Genomic DNA, 20,253 nt, shown 5'->3' with positions numbered 1-20,253 from the left:
TGGAAGTGGCTTGCCTCATTCCTATTAAATTCAGGGCAGAACAGGCGCGCAGTCTACATGCCCGTGCTGGACATCAAAGTACTTGTAAAACGCCTTTGGAACTGGAAGTAGAATCCCACACACAGATGATGAAAAGTTGCCTCCTGCAAAGTCGACACTTGAAGGCCGCCTGCATCCTCTGATTGTAGGTCAGTATTGTCTAGTAAGAACCTCAGCTACATTTGAGCAAATACAGTATGTAATTTGCATATATTGAAATGTATTACCTTCCATTATTGCTGTGGTCAAACTTGCATGTGATCCCATTAACCACTATTGGACGATGCAAAGTATTACAGAAAAAACATTTCTGCAGAGTCACACAGATTCAATTGAAAAAGGAGCATACCCGCCCATAGGACCCACAGCTTTTGTAGTCCCTCTGGCACACCGCATCCCTGGTGTGTGTGCAGACCGGCTGGGTAATCCCTCAGGATGGAGCCTCTTGTTTTGACAACTTCTGCGAAGCCTGGTATCGCTTACAACAACACATAGACTGGCCTATCATCAGCAAAACGTGAGGCCTCAGATCACTTCTTGGTCACACAGAGCAGGATCAGGTTGCCCGTACACTATGTGAGCCATTAGCTCAAAATAGAAACAATCTCAGTTGTGGCATAATGATACCCTTTGTTTGTTCAGACAATGACATTGATAAGAGATGAGGCCCGCTCGTGGCTTCTCACAGAAGTGTGTATAAGGTTACATGTTGCCTGCACAGAAGTGAGGTGGCCACTTAACTTAACTAAGTTTGGCTTTGACCTGTCCCACCCCGGGGATCAATCAACTTCACGAACCAGGCGTCCTCTTTAAACGGCTTCATCAGAGAAGTGGAATGTACCAACTGTGGCAAGAGCAAAATTATCAAACATAAAGATATGGTTCATGTTGAGGTGAGAGGAAATAACTTTCATGAACAATTTCCTTTTGCACCCAGCTTGGATAAAAATGCACAAAATTTTATACAGTACATCCATCCATCCAGGGGAAGATGATACAAGAGTGGAAAAAGGTCCACGCAAACTACATGACACTCAGCCATGTGAACAACACAACTAGCTCGTCAATATTTTGTCCGTAGCTACAGGGCAGGTTGTAGGGGGAAAACTTTTTGCTTAAACAACCCAAAATAAAATAATGTGGGATAGAAATTTTAGAGCGAAATCTTATACTGAGAAAAAAAATAATAATACAGGGCTATTTTGTGGAGTGGGGGAAATAAGATTGTAGGATAAGCAGCTGATGGATAAGAGAAAGGGGGAGAGAATTTAGGAAGGATGAGAAGTGGAATGGTTTTGATGATTTGTACTCTCTGTGCATATAGCATCTGGTCTCCATCCTCTACTTCTTAAAAACGAGAAAAATCAATATCCGCTGTGAACAGTGTTCCTACATGAACTGCATCATTTAATATATAAGACATCCAAAACATGATTTTTCATCCATTTTCTCAGCCTCATATTGCTGAACTTATGCACCCCCCCTTCTTTCAGCCTGTGCTCCGACAAAGACTTCAGCTGAAGAATCGAATCAGGGTTGTCGTTAAGATATCTGACTTTGCAGCTTCGCAACTCAATCTGACTCGGGGTTGCAGCGTTGCCTAGTAACGATAGCACAATGCTGACCTTATCTATGTGGTCATAAAAATGTATGAAGAACCCCCACCCCATCGCCTTGTCTTGAACCTCCTCCTTCAAGCTTCTGTTCAGCTTTTCCTTCATCAACACTACCACCACCCTCAAAGCCCTTATCTCCCCCACCATAGAACATCTTGCCAAGGGATAAGCCCCCTCTACCCCAGTCATGGCAGGAGGAAGGGCGAAGACTCACACACTTGAGCCTTTTGTTAAAAACACAATCTGCAATATAGTTGAACAATTCATATGCGCCCAGACCAACTCAGAAAGAGCACCAGTGGGTGGACGTGGGAGGCAGAAGGATGGAGATTGCATGCTATGAAACTGATAGATAGGTGTAGGAAAAGAGGGACACACTCAAGCTCAAAGGAGACAATAGTCTATATGCACCACTGCAAGGGCAGATTCGCAATACAAGGTTAGTTTTTGCAGTCATTTCCCCTAATGGATTGTGTTTATCAAAGTACTAGTAAGACACGAACCTAGTTTCTATCGACATGAGTCCTTAAGGAGCCAAGTTCAGCCTCTCTAATTGGCTCTCGCCATTCAGCCCCAATTCTAATGAGAGAAAAAAACTCCAGGCGTTGCACCTGAAAGTCACAATGGGAGTATGAGTAGGTATGAAAGTAAATTGTATTTATAAAGCACTTTTCACAGAGAGGACTCGCAAACAGTCGAGTGTATAAAATACACTATCACAGCAGATCATATTTTAGAGTTAATATGAGGACAAAAACTAATCGATCAAATCAAAACAAAGCAAGAATAAAAAATTGAATCATGTGAACTGAAGAGACAGCACTTTGCTGAAATTTGCTTTCCCAAATTTGGTGTGGATGGATTGCAATGCTCTTTTGTTTTTAATCTTATGAGAAAGAACTTTGTTGTGACACATTGGGCCCTATTTTTGTGCCCTGTGCATGTTAAGTGTGAGACACAGTCTAGAAAAAGTTTTGATGATTCTGCAGACGCAGTTTGGCAAAGTCAAGTACGTTTATAAGGAACTACAAGAAGAACTCCACAAGCAGATGATGAAACTTGGAGACCACCTGTCCCAATTGTGCTATTAAAACTCCAACAATGGAATTTGTTAGTCTTTCACGGGCCACATACAATGACATGCAAGCTTTTCTACATAATTTCATTAACAGCCTCATATACATGTAGAAAACACAGACATTGCTCCTAGAGCAAAGAACTCTAATGAGGACAATCACAGCTTCACAGTCCACTACAGCAGCAACATCTGCTCTGAGGCATCCAACGCATCAGGTGGGTATCTGAACAAACACAGATGGCATGCGTATGTGTGTGTGTCTAAGTGTGTGTAGCATTACAGTAACAAGGCAGGCTGGTGAGGGCACGAGTGGTGCCTTGAGGCAACAAGCAGCAGGGTGGCAGCGATCCTGACTCCCATGGCGCCGTGTTATGGCGCTAGCCTAAATGACTCATCTTCATGTCACTAATGCTTATCCTATGAACGAACAAACAGATACACAACGGAAAAGGCAACACCACCCTCAGAAATGTTCAAGACTCGTGCTTGCTTACTCGGGCAAACTAACAACAGAGAGGCATTGTTTTGAATTCATTTGTTAAATGAAGACTATAATAGCATGTGTTGCCAGTAATTGAGCAGGTGCACGTGATGTTTGGCCTGTCCTACTTATATTCTTCCCAGGTTCTCATCATTTGAACTATCTACTTTCCGGCAGTGATGAGTACCAACGCCTTATTAGCAAGCTCGGGCTGTGGAGGAGACAGCTCGTTATGAACAACATGCAGTAGAACGTGAGGGACTTGGAATAAACATGACCCCCAAAATGCGTCTTTTTAACGTTTCACATGTAGACCACATACAAGTGCATGGGTGCTAATTCAGTATGGTATTAAAATGCATATTCAGCAAATCTGAGATCTGTGTAACAGCTGCGATCGGATTTCTTGACCACCTTTGTGTGTGGAGCCTATCCCGTCTGATTTTGTGCAAGAGATGGAGTACATTGTACTGGTTGCCAGCCAATCACAGTCAACGTGCCAAAAAAATACTAACAATATGGTGGGACATTCGCTTAAAGAATAAATATTAGTATGAAAATATTGTTTGAATCCACAGGAACTATGCTGTCCAATACTATATAATTCATTATTTCAGTGTTGCGGGAGTACAAACCAAGATGATGCTTGTATACATATACGATGCCGTAATATAGCCCACTCTTCTCCTCTCCCATCAACAGTAATGATGGCAGCTCAGGATTAAGCACCGATGTCCCAGTAAAGGAGATTTGCACTGGACCACTGCTTCTCCTAATCTGCCTAATTTCTTCATCCACAGATGATCCTGCAACACTTGAGGCCTAAGAATGGAGTAGAGTGCCTTGTTGTGGTCAATTGTTGAATTGCAAGAATGAGGTTCTTTTGTCAAATCGATTCATCATGATACTCTCATGGGGCTAATTGCACTCATTTATTTCGACTTCATCATAATCCCTGTTTGGATTCTGAACAATGACAATTTGGTTGTGAATCGAATATGATATGGTAGAGAGAGACAAAGAGAAATGGCGAGCGAGAGAGAGAGAGAGAGAGAGAGAGAGAGAGAGAGAGAGAGAGAGAGAGAGAGAGAGAGAGAGAGAGAGAGAGAGAGAGAGAGAGAGACAGAGAGAGAGAGAGAGAGAGAGAGAGAGAGAGGGACAGACAGACAGACAGACAGACAGACAGACAGACAGACAGACAGACAGACAGACAGACAGATAGATAGATAGATAGATAGATAGATAGATAGATAGATAGATAGATAGATAGATAGATAGATAGATAGATAGATAGATAGATAGATAGATAGATAGATAGATAGATAGATAGATGTTGTGAACCTGCCCCCCACCCCCACTCCCTTAAAAAATGGACATTCATGATGAAACGCCAAATTATGTGTTCCATGCTCAGTAGCACAAGTAAGCGACACATCCTTGTTCCTCTTCATTATGATGCTTTCAGACCATGGAAACATGACAAAATATCACAAATTAAGCAGGAAGTACACTTCAATTCGTTCATTCACAAGACCAAATGCATGACAAGCACCACACGGGAATAATGTCACAGTCTTTCCTTGTATTTTTGAGGTTATTGTAAACATGGTGGTTGAGTCAAGAGAGTGAGAAAGATGACGGTGAACATGTGACAAGTCTAACTGTGGATTCATGAGGAATTCACAGTGAAACAGTGGATGTCTCTGTGAGGAACAGACAGCATAGAAAAAGGTCTGTGACATTGATCTTGCTTAACCGCTTGCTGGGAGCCTCATTTACTTCCTTAGCATTTCCTTTACATCAGAAAAAAAACTCTTGACAGATAAGGATGTGGATAACCACCATGTCTAAAGATTTGTGTAAAGATGAATGACAAGAAAATAAGTTTTTAAAAAAACTCAAGATAATAGACACATGTTACTAGACATAAGCTTGGAAATCATCAAACAAAACTTATTGTATGAAGACATTTAAATGTTGCTAACATACTGCAAGGCTTTAAAATGTGTTTCTTTGTGGAGCAGTTTTGCCAATCGATGAGCTTCCAGTTTTTAAGGAGTATTTTTGTTGCCACCTTTTGCCAATTTTAGTGACCTGATTCTATCAATTGTTAGCATTTTTGTTGAGGCAATTACTGTTATACAACAAATTACAACTACTGCTATCACTAGTATATTATTTGCAATGAAAACAACCTCCAATAATTAAAATACTCAGTGTGAATCAAATTAAATGATTTTCAAAACAAAATTTAATGAGGTATGTCTTCACTGTTACTTATTGATTAAATTATTTAGAAACGGCTCACATGTTTCAAATAGCAGGGAATAAGGACCGAAAATTGGATCAAATTCATTCATAAGACTCTTTAAACTAGTATCAATGGATTAAAGGGTATTTGTGTAACTTGTGTTGTCTGTAGGCGTGTCAATGGAACCATCCCGAGATGTGGCGTGAGTTCAATCACATGGTTTCGTTTACTGACTTAAGGCACATAAGAAATCAAGTTAAGCTACATTAAGATCAGCAATTCCGCTGCTCTGACTACAGAATAAAACATATTTTAATGGGGTGATATACAAAAACAACTTTTAAAAAACAAACGCACCCAGATTCATGATGTGTGTGTGTGACAAATATTTTTTTGTAATTTATATCTAACACACTTGTATGATTGTAATTACTTCTTTTACGTAAAGTCTTGAACTTGTGGATGAATTTATATGTTACCCTGGCTTTTGCTTTGAAGGTACACACCGGAAGTGTTTAATGTTTTAGTTAAATGCATTTCTCCCGAAGACGCAAAGCATGTTGAAGTTTCACTTTCCCACAGTTGCAATTTTAAACATTGACTGCATAGTCACAATGAGGACGTGAATAGTTTCTACTTGGCGTACGGAAGTCGGCAATGATGGCGTTTCAGTAATGGCTGCACGACAAACTTAGGAGCCAAACTTTTGCACTTGGAATCTCTCTCACCCAGATCTGGCCTCTCTAAATTCGGGAAAACAGCAGTACCATGGCACACGGCGCTTACAATCCTATTTTTGCATTTGTTTGCAGCGTTTGCCTAATCGGCGTGAGCAAGAGTTATTTGTCCATACCTCTGAAAATTTACCCGGGGAAGTACAACGTGTCCTCGCACATGGGTTTGTCCGTCACTCGCCTCGTCGCGCTCGCTGCTGATGGGAAGGGTCTCTCTCTGGCTTCCGATCCCAGTGGTCAAGTCAACTTTATGGACATGGTGGGTAACCTGCAAGGGGACTCCGGCAGAGGCTACTACATCGAATTGTTGATTGGCACTCCCGCACAACGGGTAAGTGTCGTTTAAGCTCTCAATTAGTTCACGTTTCCTCATTTGATCTATATCAGTCAAGACCTCAATCATTACTCCTCTTAATGTTTGTTTTTTGTTGTGCCATCATCCTCAGAGGTTGAAAAAAGCAACAAGTCTAATTTGACAAAGTAAGATGGAGAAACTACAACTGTCTGTTTTCAAATGCGGGAGTAAAAGTAAAATGTTATTAAAATAAATACTAGTGCAGATCCCTGAAAGATGTACTCATTTCTCACTAGTGCAGGGAACACCTTTCATAACTTTATTAATTCACTGTCTGCCAGTCATTGGTAAAAATGTACAAAGAATGATTCCAGGACTTGTAACAAAAGATCTCAAAGCCAAACTACAAGTTTCCGCCCTTCAGTGTGGGCCAACAATAGAGATCAACAAGATCCTACAGTGTTTGTTTCAGAGAGTGCATGAGACAATGTAAATTGTGGACATAACTTGTGGGTGTTTGACAATGCGTCTTCTTACAATGCTCCGTGCATCTGACAGTTCCTGGTCAAGAAGAAATCGCCATGATGGAGCAACCTCCCTAATAAACTGACGTTGCTCTGTGTGATTTTAAATAATTAAATAAATACATAAATGTTTTAACCCTTTCCGGGTTATCAGAAGGACCCATCTTGAAGATGTCTGTCTGCATGACCATATACCGCAACATAATAGGGCACAGTTATTTCCACTCCAACTCGTGGAACCTGTTTTGTTGTTCCATTACGTGCTAACCCCAAGAAAATGAGGAAGAAACACAAAAGCAATCGGAATTTCCAGATTTTATAAAACACCTCTACTGTATACATTTCTTACATTGTCTTGAGTAGTTTTAAATTAAAAGCTAAAGGATATTTAGAAATACACAAATTCACACCAATTACAAATGAATAAAATTTCTTTCCACATAAAAATCAATTTACAAACTGTCAAGTTCATTCCAAAGCAACAGGTGAGATGACGTCACCATTATTGTGTAACTGCAATTTGAGGAAAGTCATTTCCGGAAAAGACCAAGTAACAACAATGGCAAATCAAGGAAAGAAGTACTACTCATACGTGGAGACTCAGCGTCAAGTTATTCCTGAAAATCAAACTTGAATATAAAGTTGCCAAAACACAGACAACACCATACAAATAGTAAAACCTTGGTTTTTGAAAGCCAGCTGTCAGTGGCCTGAAATTGAGTTTACAACAAAGTTACAGTTTCCATTTTTCATGCTTGAAAACAGGAGTCTAAAAACGGAGGGCCTCCACGTGCCTGGTAAGCTATGGGATGAGCAAGTAGATCAAATCAGAGGTATCATTCACAACACGTACTGTGTTGATTTTAGTTGTGTATAGTTGGTGTGCATGCATGTGTGTTATTGTTGCTTTATATCGTAGATTAATTTGAACAAGAATTGTTATGATGATCTGCCATATTATCAGTACAGGCATGAAATGGTCATTTCGGTAAAGCCCAGCTAAAACTGTAAAAACAGCTACGTTCTCTCGCCCTCCTACTACTGTTTTCTGAAAAATGTGGCTTCTGGATTTTACAGCCACTATGCCGTTCATATTAGGACTCTCCACTGCATCAATCAAATAAATCATTTGTGTACATATCAATTAAGAGCAGAATATTATGTCAAAACCATAGATTTTAGATTATAAGCATTTCACATGCATTTCATGTTGTGCCGCTTGACGCAATGCAAATGTGTGTACGCGAGCAACATGTGATGCTCTCCAGCTCTCTTGCCGACATGCTACAGATATCGTTTGATAGTTTAACACAGAACATATTGTCTTATTGTTCTTTCATAAATCAGTATAACCAGTATGGTGGGATAGTGTGGTTTCTGTTGAGTGCATGCAAAAGCTGCACTTTACAGCCTGGAGGTGTGTAGGTAGACTCAGCCCCGCTCACATGCGCTCACATGATGTTGGCCTGTGAGAACCACTGTTTCTTAGCAGGCAGCTGACCGGAATTACGAGGCACCCATGAGCGCTGAGCTGCCCCGTACTTGCACTGAGCAGCCACTCTCTAGTCTTGGTTCTGCATTGTGCTTTTCATTGCGATTAGACAGAAATATGCTCGTTTCAACGACTTTGTTTAGCTTACTTGATATGTAAAGTGCCTAACAAGGTCATATTAAAGTTTAAGGGTGTTTAAATGGTCCCGGGCGGATTGGGCTATTAAAAATACATAATGCTTCAGGGTGTTGTAGGTTTAACTCTGTTTTCTCGTTCTGGCGAAAGATCTCATTAGTAATTTCACACAGGCTTCTCAACCGTGTCAAGTTACACAGATGAGAGCTTGTGAAGACACTTAGCACTTGAGCCTCCAGTGTTGCTGCCCTGCTTTGTCAACTTCAGAGCTGGACTTGCTTAAGTGTAGTTTCAACACAACTGTAGGAATAAAAATATCCACAGCAGGCATATTTGTGTTAGATGACACGATGTTTTGTATAAACAGCTTTCGCTTCATCGTGGTATGGTTTGGCCCAGTATTGTTGGCTTGCATTTCAAAAGCGGAATGGCCAGTGCTCAGTTTGTGAGTATTGCAGAAGAAAGTGTGCTGACAACAATGAAGAAATACTTGCAATCTAAATTCAATTTTTTTTCAAATCCAACTTGGCACACTTTCATATGTAATCCTAGATTGGAGACTTTTTTTTTTTTTGCGCTGCAATGGTACCTTATTACGATGACCCGGTCGCCTTTGGTATCTGACCTTCATTTCATCCAAAGTCCTAAGTGCGCTCTGCGTGGGTGGAAGGAGAGTGCTTGGAACTGGGAAATCAAATCTGCAAAGTTGTTTTGAGTAACAGTATTGACTTTATATTTGACTTTAATTGAATCCCACTTAAAACATCTCTTCTCACGACACTCCTCTGGAGATATGAGAGGATAAAAATTAGCCACTACACGTTGGATCACATTTATAAATATAGCTATAAAACATCCATATGATTTCACAATATTGTGTTAAACCTTCAGTGTTATTAATGTGAAATGATGATGTGATTACATTAACAGCGCCAGTGTTAAATGAGGCGCTGTCTAAACGAGCCACTAATTGTCACATCTGTTAGCTTGTGGCGGCGACACGGGTTGAGGCGGCGGCGGTGGTGGCGGCTGGAGAGCTCCGCATTCGCTAATTGCTACAAACAGGTGTCAGATGCACATTGTCGCCACAGACGCCACCAATTAGACAGTGAGAGATCAACTGCGTGTGACTGCAGGCCGCTTCAGCATCACAGTGGGAGTGTTTGCCTGAGGCGCAGTAGCCAAGCAGAGTGAGGAAAGTGCGACCCGAGAATACAGCACAGGCGGATCACCATGAGGAAATGCCCAACGCACCATTTCACTCCCCTGACTTGTTTGGCTGGTTAAGACCTATGGCAGTGATGCCATCCAAAAATCACAGTTGGTATTTTACATGACGCAGTTAGCGCATGTGGACCAGTGCCACTGCACTGAGGGGGAAGCGATAAGCAACACATTGACGATAACAACCTACGTCAAGGAAGTTAAGGTGCCAAGACATTGTGTGAAAATTGGACAGAGCATGAACCGAGGAAGAATTCTTTGCATTTAGGAACGATTGTTTAAAACATAGCAAGAAACTATTTTTCATGGCCTTGCTGATTGAAATAACTCTTAATTGTACTTTGTTTTTATACATGCTATGAATAACAAAGTGTTATTCTTATCTGAAGGGCTGAACAAGACAATGCGAGGAAGTAGTTGAGATTGTTCAAAATATAGGCTATTGGCATATGCATTCTAAAAACCCCCTGGAACCGGAAATGTAGTCAGCTAAGGTTGAATTGAGCTGTGTCTGGTGTTGATGTTGTAGCCCAGCATTCTAATACTGTCACAGCCATAAATGAGAGTTGGCAACAGATGGGTTTTTGAACTTTTTTTTTTTTTTCTGGCCTGAAATCAGCCGAGACTTTCTGCAAAGAGCGGCTTGTGTGGGTAAAATCTTGAGTAGCTCCGTGGCTGTGAGTTACCGTATTAGGTTAATGACCCCATCAGGGTAAAGGGACACTTGCATAAGGGTGTTAATGTGGCCTTCCATTTAGTGGTGAAGGTTAAAGACGTCACAAGCAAATTATTTCCCGCTCATTAATTTGATGCCTGGAAGACAGCATTAGCTCAACTGCAGTTAGTTAGCCGCTTGCCACTGTGTGCATAACACGTACCGGGAGAGCTGGACACGTCGCACTCTCATGCCAGAGACTGCAGTCTGTTATGGTTGACTTGAGGATAACATTGAAGAGTAACCCTTATGAGCAAGGTGGTTTGGTGAAACTTTATCTTAAATAATAATTTGCCTGACAATAGAATGTGTGCAAATTAAGGTGGGGCAGGGTTGTAGCCCAAAGGCAATGTTTGTTAACGCAGCAGCTCCTATTTGGTGTCTTTCAGCTGAACATCCTGGTGGATACCGGCAGCAGTAACTTTGCAGTGGCCGCGGCGCCGCACCCATTTATTACTAGCTACTTCAACACTGCACTGTAAGTAACTGGAACATGTTTGGAAATGTTGTTCGACTGAATGAATGTAGTGATTTGACGCTTGTGATGACTTAATAAGTCACAAATTTTATCCATGATTTTCTTGTGATGTCACCAATTTGTCCTACAGATGCAAAGATTTATTTATACGGTTACATGTCGTAAAAAGTTACAGATAATGAAATTTCGAACTATCATAACGTTTGTTTGAATTTGGCTTCTGTCTGTGTGTAGCTCCAGTACCTTCAGGTCAGATGGCCAAAGTGTAGCTGTCAGGTACACCCAGGGAAACTGGATGGGGGAGCTCGGTGTTGACCTTATCTCCATCCCCAATGGCCCAAATGGTACCATCAGTGTCAACATCGCTACCATCTTGTCATCTGAAGGCTTCTTCCTACCTGGGATTAACTGGCAGGGCATCCTCGGACTAGCCTATCCCATGCTGTCTCGGGTAAGTCAAATAAGATGTGCTGCTTCGAAATTATCAAACATAAACGAACAAAAAAACGATGTGATATTCGATTAATTTAAACTGGTCACATTGTTTCATCATTATACAGCATATATAATGCAGCCTGATAATATACTCTGGAGACAGAAGAAAAAGCATGAGTATGCTTTTGGGCCATTGCAAGCTGTCTGATTTCTGTAACACATAATAATATTGGCATTATTCAAATGTAATAATAATACATAAAAAATATCAATTATGCAAAAAAATCTATAAAAATAAAGCGTGTGTAAAATGAAATTTAGGGAATTTGAATGGATTACCTTTGCTGTAATCAATGGTGCTACGTGATGGAGGAGTCGTTACAGCTTAATTTCATTCCCGTATCACTGCCTTGTGGCCACATCGAATGGGAAAATACTTGTCAAATAAAGCAACTGTTGTTGTTTATGTAATTTAAATGTTTGGGAAATTTCCTGGTTCAGTCAGGAAAATAGAATCACATCGCAAAAGCTAAATGTGCCTTGACTAGCACAAAGAAGTGATTTTGTTTGCTTTTTTGTTTTGTTTCAATCAGCCAGATTCATCTGTGGAACCATTCTTCGACTCTGTGGTCAAACAGCTCGCTATCCCGGATGTCTTTTCCTTACAGATGTGCGGGACTGGAATTTCTGCTAGCAGCGTAGTCGACCCTCCGGGTGGTAGTCTTGTGAGTAGTCAGCAGGGTTTAGCGCACAGAGGAATTTGAGTTGGAAATGATAATACATCACAAGGATGGATTGTTAAAAAAAAAAAAAAGTGACTTCATGTGGAGGAAATGGAAGTGTTATTGTGGCAACGATCCATTGCCAAATGTCTGATCATAAGGTGTGTTTTTTTTTGTGTGTGTGTATGCTTCAGATCTTGGGTGGGGCTGAACCAACTCTGTATCGGGGGCAAATGTGGTACACCCCTATAGTTGAGGAATGGTACTACCAAGTAGAGGTTCTAAAGCTGGAGGTTGGTGAGCAGAACCTGGACCTTGACTGCAGAGAGGTGATTGTTGGATTCAATTGACATTTTAAGATGTAATCAACCTAAAGCACATGTTCAAATCAACGAAAAAGAGCCTCACCAGAAGAAAATTGAAAGTATGCTGAACTGACAAGCTGTACTTGTCTGTCTCACCTTTCCTTTTCAGTATAACATGGATAAAGCAATAGTTGACAGCGGCACGACGCTACTGCGACTTCCCGTCAACGTCTACAACGCAGTGGTAGACGCCATCACACGCAGCTCTCTGGTACGCCAACGTCTTTCGACAGGCAATGATGAAACATTTTGTCAGTGCAAAAGAGATGAAGGGGCGGATGGCACTGTCACTCAAGGACGCAGTTTCTATAGCACAATTCAGAATGTACTATACAGAATATGCTAGGGGGGGGGGGGGGGGGGGTTATCCTACATTCTATCTTTATTTCTTATTTGAAAATGCCCAAAACATGATGGACTGTTAATACATCAATGCCAATTAATAGAGTATTTAGAGCTCTTGTGTTGCTAGTGGGACATTTTTTTTCTTTCATTCATTCAGATCCAGGAGTTTTCATCAGGCTTCTGGGATGGGACCAAGTTAGCATGCTGGATGAGGGGCGATACCCCCTGGAGATTTTTCCCCAAACTATCCATCTACCTAAGAGACACCAACACCAGCGAGTCCTTCCGTATCACCATCCTTCCTCAGGTACAGAGATGCAAGCACGGAGCTTCCTCAAAAGAGTCCTAACCAGTCTATCATCATCACTGTTTTTTTTTTTTTTATAGCTGTACATCCAGCCAATCACAGATGTGGATGGCACGCTAGACTGCTACCGCTTCGGCGTGTCGTCATCTGCTAATGGCCTTGTCATTGGAGCGACGGTTATGGAGGGTTTCTACGTGGTGTTCGATCGGGCCAACCGTAGACTGGGCTTTGCCCTCAGCAACTGTGCCGGTGAGCAAATGTAGAAAGAATAGTTCCTGCAGTCGAATGGTCGCATTTCTAGAGAATTTCTATCACTGGAAAGCTATTTTTAGGACAAGCTCGCGGGCTACTCGTGAGGTCCTAATGGGCTACCTGGTGTCCGTGGGCACCACATTCGAGCTCAATACTAGAGTTACTTTAAGGCACAACCTATTACACCATCAGCGATGCGTTGCCAGATTTAAAGATTCAGAACCATTTTTTTAGTGTGCATATTTTATTGAGGCATGAGAAGTAGTTTGGCTCCTGTGTTTGTGGTGTTTCTGCTTGAATTTCTTTACTGTAGTAGGAAGATTTTGTTTCCTTTCTATTCTGCCCTCCCGAAACACGCCGTGTGTCGTTGGGCAGATAGCGAACAGTTCTCTCAATGAGAGGCTAAATGTTCTTTGCTTTGAGCTGTTTCGTGGTCTCCATAAATCACGGCAATTATGCATCATTATACAGGATCTAATGTTTCAGGGATGGAATAACTTTTTTTAAGCATAATTATTGTATATATATATATATACACTGTCTCATCTTGTACCTCTAATTGCCAACAAATTAGAGACAAAAGGCGTGGCTGAAGAGCTCGCGGCCAATCATTCGTGCTGACCTTTTATCCTGTTAACCCAGAAAAGCTCATTTACTTTTACACTAAATGTTATTGTTTTGAAGTTTCATTTTTAAATAGGGACTGCCTGTATACTGTTATTGTGACTTTCAGCTTTTTCCAGTTGCTACATTTTAATAGTGTGGGTTTCCTCTGATGTTTTCCCACAGTGAGTGGTGGTGTGGCTCTGTCCGAAATCGACGGGCCCTTCTCGGCAGCAGACGTGGCGTCAGACTGCTCCGGCCGAGCGCTGAAGGAGCCTCTCCTTTGGGTGATCTCCTACGCGCTCATGGCCGTGTGCGCCATCATCCTTATCATCCTGCTGCTTCTGCTGGTCCTGCCTTGTCGACGGCGGGGCTACTCCGGGGAGATAACCGACCAGTCCTCTCTGGTGCGACACCGTATCAAGTGACTGAGAGGGAGGGCAACAGGCGCAAATGGGCGGGGTGCAAGCGAGCAAAGCGCCACCGCTGAGGTGGTGGGAAAAGAAGTGAGGCTGCACAAGGTTGATGTGGAAGCATCCACCTTCTCTGACAAGGACAATCCTTCTGATAAAATCTCAAAAGACACTGTCGCAGGTGTAAGATGAACTTGTGGTTTGTAATTTAATTTTTGATTGTTCATCAGAAGTGCTGCGTCTATGTGGATGGTTTTGAATCATCGAAACATGCCTGCCCTCAGAACCGGATATTGGAAGAGCAAGCGGTGCAAAAGGCACTGAAACATTAAACAGTTGCACATATCAAAAGCTAGAATGGTCATAGTGCAGTTAAAGTTCATGCTGAAATTTTAAGCCCACTATGCATAACCTTTTGGGAGTGGTGTACATTACACATCATTAGGCAAACAAATCCGAATAATTTTTGGTACGTATATTTAAATGTGCCTTTTGCCTGAGATCTGTCCTTTTTAAATCCACTCCCAAATTATGGTGAAATGCATGTTGGAAGAGCAGGTAGGACAATTACTGACACTTTGGTATTATTGGAAAATATGTTTACATTGCTTGTAGTGCCTTCGAAAACTCTTAGTGTTTGTCCACTTTTAGACAACAACACTGTCATGAAACAGAGTCCACCATGCTTACACGGCTTTACACAGACCCAAAACTCCACAAGCAAGGGGCTTCATGTATTCCTCTGGGAGTATGTCAGAACTGTGCCAAAATATTCTCTCTTTTTTTTTTAATTAAATAAACTGATCCGCCATTGTGGTTCCAGTCTACACTCATGGAACTCAGCTCAGATCAGTTCAGCACTTGACATTTTGTTACAAGCGTCATTATAGAAAGACTTGACAAGAGTGCCTCAACATTCTGACCTGAAAGGCTCAAAATGGGGAACTTCACCTTTCTCTTAACATGACCGGTTATGGTTTGCGGTTGTGAAGCCAAAATTGCCATGTGGATCTCCAGTCAATGCTGTGATGTAGTCTTAGTGTAATTTTACTCATTGTGTCTATGTTCAATTTATTACTGAAATTATTTGAATGTGAGTTTAATCTAAATTTTGGCACACGCTGCACATTTGCCAAAAAAAAGCAATATTTCGTGACTCGAGCACAATCAAGGCTACAGCTCCGAAACATGGGTTTCAGCTTCTTTTCAAACCTAAATGCAGTATCTTCCGCCATCTAGTGGAAAAACTGGCGACTGCAAGCAACTGACTCGTGATAAACGCGAAGCCAAAGCCACTACAAGTTCTTGAAAATTATTTATATTATGTAAAGTGTATTTTTCGGTACTAAAGTTTCTGTAAATAAAGACCTTATTACCACGTTGAATACCAAGTTAATTGTAACTCTGTGCTTGACTGATGAAATAATGATCCTCATTCGCAAGAAGAATGTCTGGCCAGTGATTGATGATATGAAACTCTGGCAAGGAGTATTTATTTTTCTAATATGTAACGCCTGTCTACCTCACCTAAATTGAACATACTATCATTTCACATGTAAAGTTATGCAAGATATGCAGCAGTTGAAATGCGACATATTTATCAGATTCAGATTATAGCTGCACCCACTATGTACTAAATTGTAGGTTTAGGAAAATAGCGATACCCATTAACTTATTCATAATAATTCCACATAAAGCACAAACACAAAAGGATGCATTATGGCAACTTACATTATGCTGGCAATGAATATGAACATTTAATCCAAGTGTAAAATTGATGAGGTCATGTCTTTAGTCATCTTGATTTTTCTACAAATACAAAGAGTTAAGGTGATCGTGAAAATTTGTTCTCATCAAAAACTAATAGGCTTATGTTGATTGATCATTTTGAGATATTGTCAGTCAATGGTGCTTTTGCATCGGTGTATAAACAGATAGTTACCTTCATTTGATGGTATATCCAGTCCAAAAAATAGGTGACATTGCTATAAACACCAGGTTTGTTCAGGTCAGTGCAACCTTCTGGCCATATGTTATCGCCAACAAGCCACCATGAGCCATCCCTCTGCCACAAAAGAGGACCACCACTATCAGTCTGAAAAACAAAACACGAAAAAAAAAAAAGTCAGAATTCACATTATCTGATGATTATGAATCAAATATCAAATGGAACTGCAGCCCTTACTTTGCATACACCCGATCCAGTCTGCACCCCTTTGGCACACAGCATGTCCTTCGATATTTGTCCTTTGTAAGTCATGGAGCTGTTGCATTTCATAACATCCATGAGGGAGACCTGAGCCTCAATCAGGTATGGAGAATCTGAGGCACAACACATGTGCAAATATGTCAACTTCACTAAACTGACTTGAGTTACGCTATACAAAGCGGGTGACACGTAACTCTTGACTTTTTAATTGCTTGCATAGTTGCATCCACATAGTTGGATCTCCTTTGCCTTTTTTTTTAATGAATATATTTAAGCATTAGAATTATTCTAGGAGAGAGTGTTTAGAATTTTGACAGTTTTTTTTGTTTTTTTTTTAATACAATCGCTAGATAAATCGCTAATTGCCTTTTTGAAAATAGTCACCAGAGAGGTCGAGTCAATAATTAAAGCGACGCGGTGTAGCTGCCAGCTTCGTGGCAACACCCTAGCTCCACCTTCAGTCATCATGGCAAAAAACGCTCTCGACTCAGCTTTTTCATAAAACAGAATTACCCGTCAAAACAGAAGAATTGTAACCGAAGTCAACATGTGGATGTTTTATGATTCTTGCTTTATGGTAGTAACTCTTGGGAAAACTGACCATCCTATTTCTCCTTTAAGACAGCTACATTTTGTGCATTTTCCATTGACTAAGCAAAAAAGCCACTCTCACCTCCATCGGCTGAAACACCATATCCTGTTGTCCAACCATTTAGCGGGACCGAGATGTTTAGACCAACATTAGGAAGGCACACGGAACCAACATTACCAGAGGCTGCCAAGGCAAAGCCATACAGTACATCAAAAATACATAATTGAGCAAATTAATCTAGTTGATTGTAGTGCAGTTTTTATTGAGAGGATATATTGAATGCTTGTGTATGGGTAAAACAATTGATCAGTTGATTTCTTCAATTGTTACTTCCATGTTACTTTCAATTACTATTTCCCTTTTGGTAATTCAACGTGGTTGATCAAAGTTTTGCACTTGCTTAGGAATGATGACCAAGATTTTGTGGGCTACTTGAGGTTGCTAATGGATGGATAAATTCAGATAATTTATTCTGCATAGACATTGCCACTCATGTTTAATGTAGTATTTGGGCAAATACTGTCATGTGGATGGCGTATAAGAAACTCGGATGAGCTTTGCTGTCTCTTACCTGTGAAGTCCAAAGGTTTGCCCAGCCTCATCAGAGCAATGTCATTCCTGTAAGTAACTCTGTCGAAGCCTTCATGAGCAATGACACGGCTCACAATGCCCAAAGGTTTCACAAGTCCTGCATACACTGACCAGTCTCTAGGACTGGAAGCCCTAGTAGAGGAGATACCAAACACAACAGCATGGGTACACAGGAAGACGTCCATTTCGATTTCAGCTCCGGCTGGGGACTCACTTTACTGCACAATGGGCTGCTGTGACAATCCAGTAGGGGGAAATGATAACACCACCACAGCGGTGGGAGCCCGCAAGTCGCAGGCTGACCTGCCATGGCCATGCTCCGAGGGAGCCGTGCTGGCCCCGAGAGGAATTGCTCGAATTTCCTCCACCTGTACAATCTGACACATTTTCATCCTTACATTCTTTTTCTATACTGCTTGTCCTCATTAGGCTTGAGGCCGAGCTATCTTGTTAAAAATATTACAACATATATCAGAACTACATTCCAAATATGAGAAGCTATACCTGTACACCGCAGAGTCACCACAGTGTTGTTTGGGCACACGTTGCTGCAGAAGGTAAAGAAAACAAGAACTGAGATGCAGTTAGTTTATTCTGCATGTTTTTAAGTTACGCATTCCACCAACCTGACAGCAAGCTGCTGCACTAAGGGTAAATGAGGGTTCGGGTTGGATTTCACCATCACGAATGCATCATCCAAGTGTGCCTCATGTAGGCCCGATGTAACACTTGTGCTCCTGTCAAAATACATTATAGGAAACACAACATAATGCAAATGCATCCTTTGAGAGCAAAACACTACATACCTTCTTCCCATAATATGGCTGTACTAACAGAGGGCAGCCATCTTACGTTGCCAGTTACTGACAATTTTTGTTTGGTTTGTGCATGTAGCATTTATCCCAGACTTACCGGTAAAACAGTTTACCACATATTGTGGAATTTTTGCCGTGAGACAAAAAGAAAGATGAAAAGGCCGAAAATGAATCAATGTATTCGAGGCAAGTGCTTAGCGAGTGGCAACGCAAGATGAGCATCGGTGGCTTCGCTTCTCTCTATAGTGAGTAAGCGGCATTGTTAGTCCATCATATATGACGCTGTGCTTTTTACGAAGTCAAAGTCAGCTTTATTGTCAATTTCTTCGCATGTCAAGACATACAAAGAGATCGAAATTGCGTTTCCTACTATCCCACGGTGACAAGCCATATTACACCCAATTGGTCCACGGACAAACAAAACATTTAAGTAACAAAACATTACCCGCTGTATCCAATGTCCCGGCAGCTTGCTTGGCCCAGCTGGGCTGTCCAGCCATGCGAACAAACAGTCCTCCATTGTTTGGTCTGAGTTGAGAAGATCTGAAGCAGGAAACTGGAACCATAAATCCTCACTGGCCACGGAAAGAAAACAAAGCAGAGTGGAATCTTAAATAATGGAATGAAAACATTTTAGAAATAGTCTCTCATTTTGAGTTTGTTAGCCTACAACAATCAGTTTTCACGATTATATTAAATTATTACCACAATGAGCTTCATCTTGGCCCCCTGGACAGTCCACCACGCCATCACACCACTGAGACTCCCACACACAGCCTGTATTACTACCGCATGGTATTCCATGCACACAGGTGGAGGAATCTGCAAGAAAGGAAAGCGTAGAGACTTGAAGTCATAAGATGAGTGTTTAGTCTACTGGGGAGGAGGACGTACTTACAGTAATAGGCCAGGAGGATACCCACTAGGAGCAGGAGCAGCAGCAAGCAGATGACGGCAACCACACTACACTTAACACACCTCTGCTTGAAATCTCTCACAAAACAAACAAATAATGATTAAGTTTTAGAATTTCCATCACAATATTAAAGATCATGAGCGCATTTGAAAGGAATTTGTGTGTTCAACTAAATAAACCCTGCGTTCTCATTACATAAGTAAATCTGTGAGTAAATTGAGAAGAGATAATCATCATTACAGTATTTATACTTTGTTTGAAATCTAAAGTACCTTTTCGTTGTGGAGTCGTGAGGGTAATTTCAGGCAGGGACTTTGGGGCCAAATGGTGAACATACTGAGGCTTGATTTCTGACCGATTAGGAGGACGCTGCCCGTCAATGGCCACCCACTAAGTAGTTCAGAGGAAAACTTTAATCATGAGAATCTTTTTTTTTTTTTTTGTCAAAGGCACAACCCTCATGTTAAACACGAGCATTCTTTAGAGTCGAAAGAATCACCAGGAGGGCAACTAAGGATGATTCAGTATCAGAAAAGGAAGAAAGCAATGAAGTGGTGATGGATCCAACATACAGGTACATACCACACACTAGCCCAATAGTACATCACATGAATAATTATTTTTTT

At 41.2% G+C, this 20,253-nt stretch overlaps 2 protein-coding genes across 2 annotated transcripts in view; one reads left to right on the top strand and one right to left on the bottom strand.

Annotated features, from left to right (window-relative positions):
• The first annotated feature begins 6,008 nt into the window (after positions 1-6,008).
• Positions 6,009-15,889, top strand: bace2 (beta-secretase 2). The gene is made up of 9 exons (XM_088381045.1): positions 6,009-6,530; positions 10,974-11,062; positions 11,297-11,513; positions 12,091-12,222; positions 12,414-12,548; positions 12,694-12,795; positions 13,087-13,236; positions 13,317-13,485; positions 14,278-15,889. The coding sequence occupies exons 1-9, from the start codon at positions 6,234-6,236 to the stop codon at positions 14,517-14,519; spliced, it is 1,533 nt and encodes a 510-aa protein (XP_088237171.1). The 5' UTR covers positions 6,009-6,233; the 3' UTR covers positions 14,520-15,889.
• The window catches only part of LOC148395044 (transmembrane protease serine 2-like), a 5,132-nt gene continuing 428 nt past the window's right edge, over positions 15,550-20,253 (bottom strand). The window contains exons 2-13 of the mRNA XM_088381046.1: positions 19,900-20,017; positions 19,610-19,702; positions 19,417-19,533; positions 19,157-19,286; positions 18,523-18,633; positions 18,401-18,444; positions 18,111-18,273; positions 17,877-18,028; positions 17,387-17,488; positions 16,690-16,826; positions 16,447-16,599; positions 15,550-16,313 (exon numbers count right to left, since the gene is read on the bottom strand). Coding sequence (XP_088237172.1) covers positions 16,296-16,313; positions 16,447-16,599; positions 16,690-16,826; positions 17,387-17,488; positions 17,877-18,028; positions 18,111-18,273; positions 18,401-18,444; positions 18,523-18,633; positions 19,157-19,286; positions 19,417-19,533; positions 19,610-19,702; positions 19,900-20,017 — 1,338 coding nt within the window. The 3' untranslated portion in view covers positions 15,550-16,295. The remainder of the gene's footprint in view (positions 16,314-16,446; positions 16,600-16,689; positions 16,827-17,386; positions 17,489-17,876; positions 18,029-18,110; positions 18,274-18,400; positions 18,445-18,522; positions 18,634-19,156; positions 19,287-19,416; positions 19,534-19,609; positions 19,703-19,899; positions 20,018-20,253) is intronic.

Source organism: Syngnathus floridae, chromosome 7 (genome assembly GCF_059516105.1).
Source record: "Syngnathus floridae isolate MCC-2025c chromosome 7, RoL_Sflo_1.0, whole genome shotgun sequence".
NCBI lineage: Eukaryota > Metazoa > Chordata > Actinopteri > Syngnathiformes > Syngnathidae > Syngnathus > Syngnathus floridae.
The sequence above is the reverse complement of the archived record's forward strand: the minus strand, read 5'-3'. Positions and strand labels throughout refer to the sequence as shown.

Bases quoted from the DNA above. Each gene is read 5' to 3' on its own strand.
- bace2 (XM_088381045.1), top strand. From the start codon at position 6,234: ATGGCACACGGCGCTTACAATCCTATTTTTGCATTTGTTTGCAGCGTT. The intron at 12,223-12,413 runs GTGAGTAGTCAG...TGTATGCTTCAG, and splicing joins ACCCTCCGGGTGGTAGTCTT to ATCTTGGGTGGGGCTGAACC. The intron at 12,549-12,693 runs GTGATTGTTGGA...TTTCCTTTTCAG, and splicing joins TGGACCTTGACTGCAGAGAG to TATAACATGGATAAAGCAAT.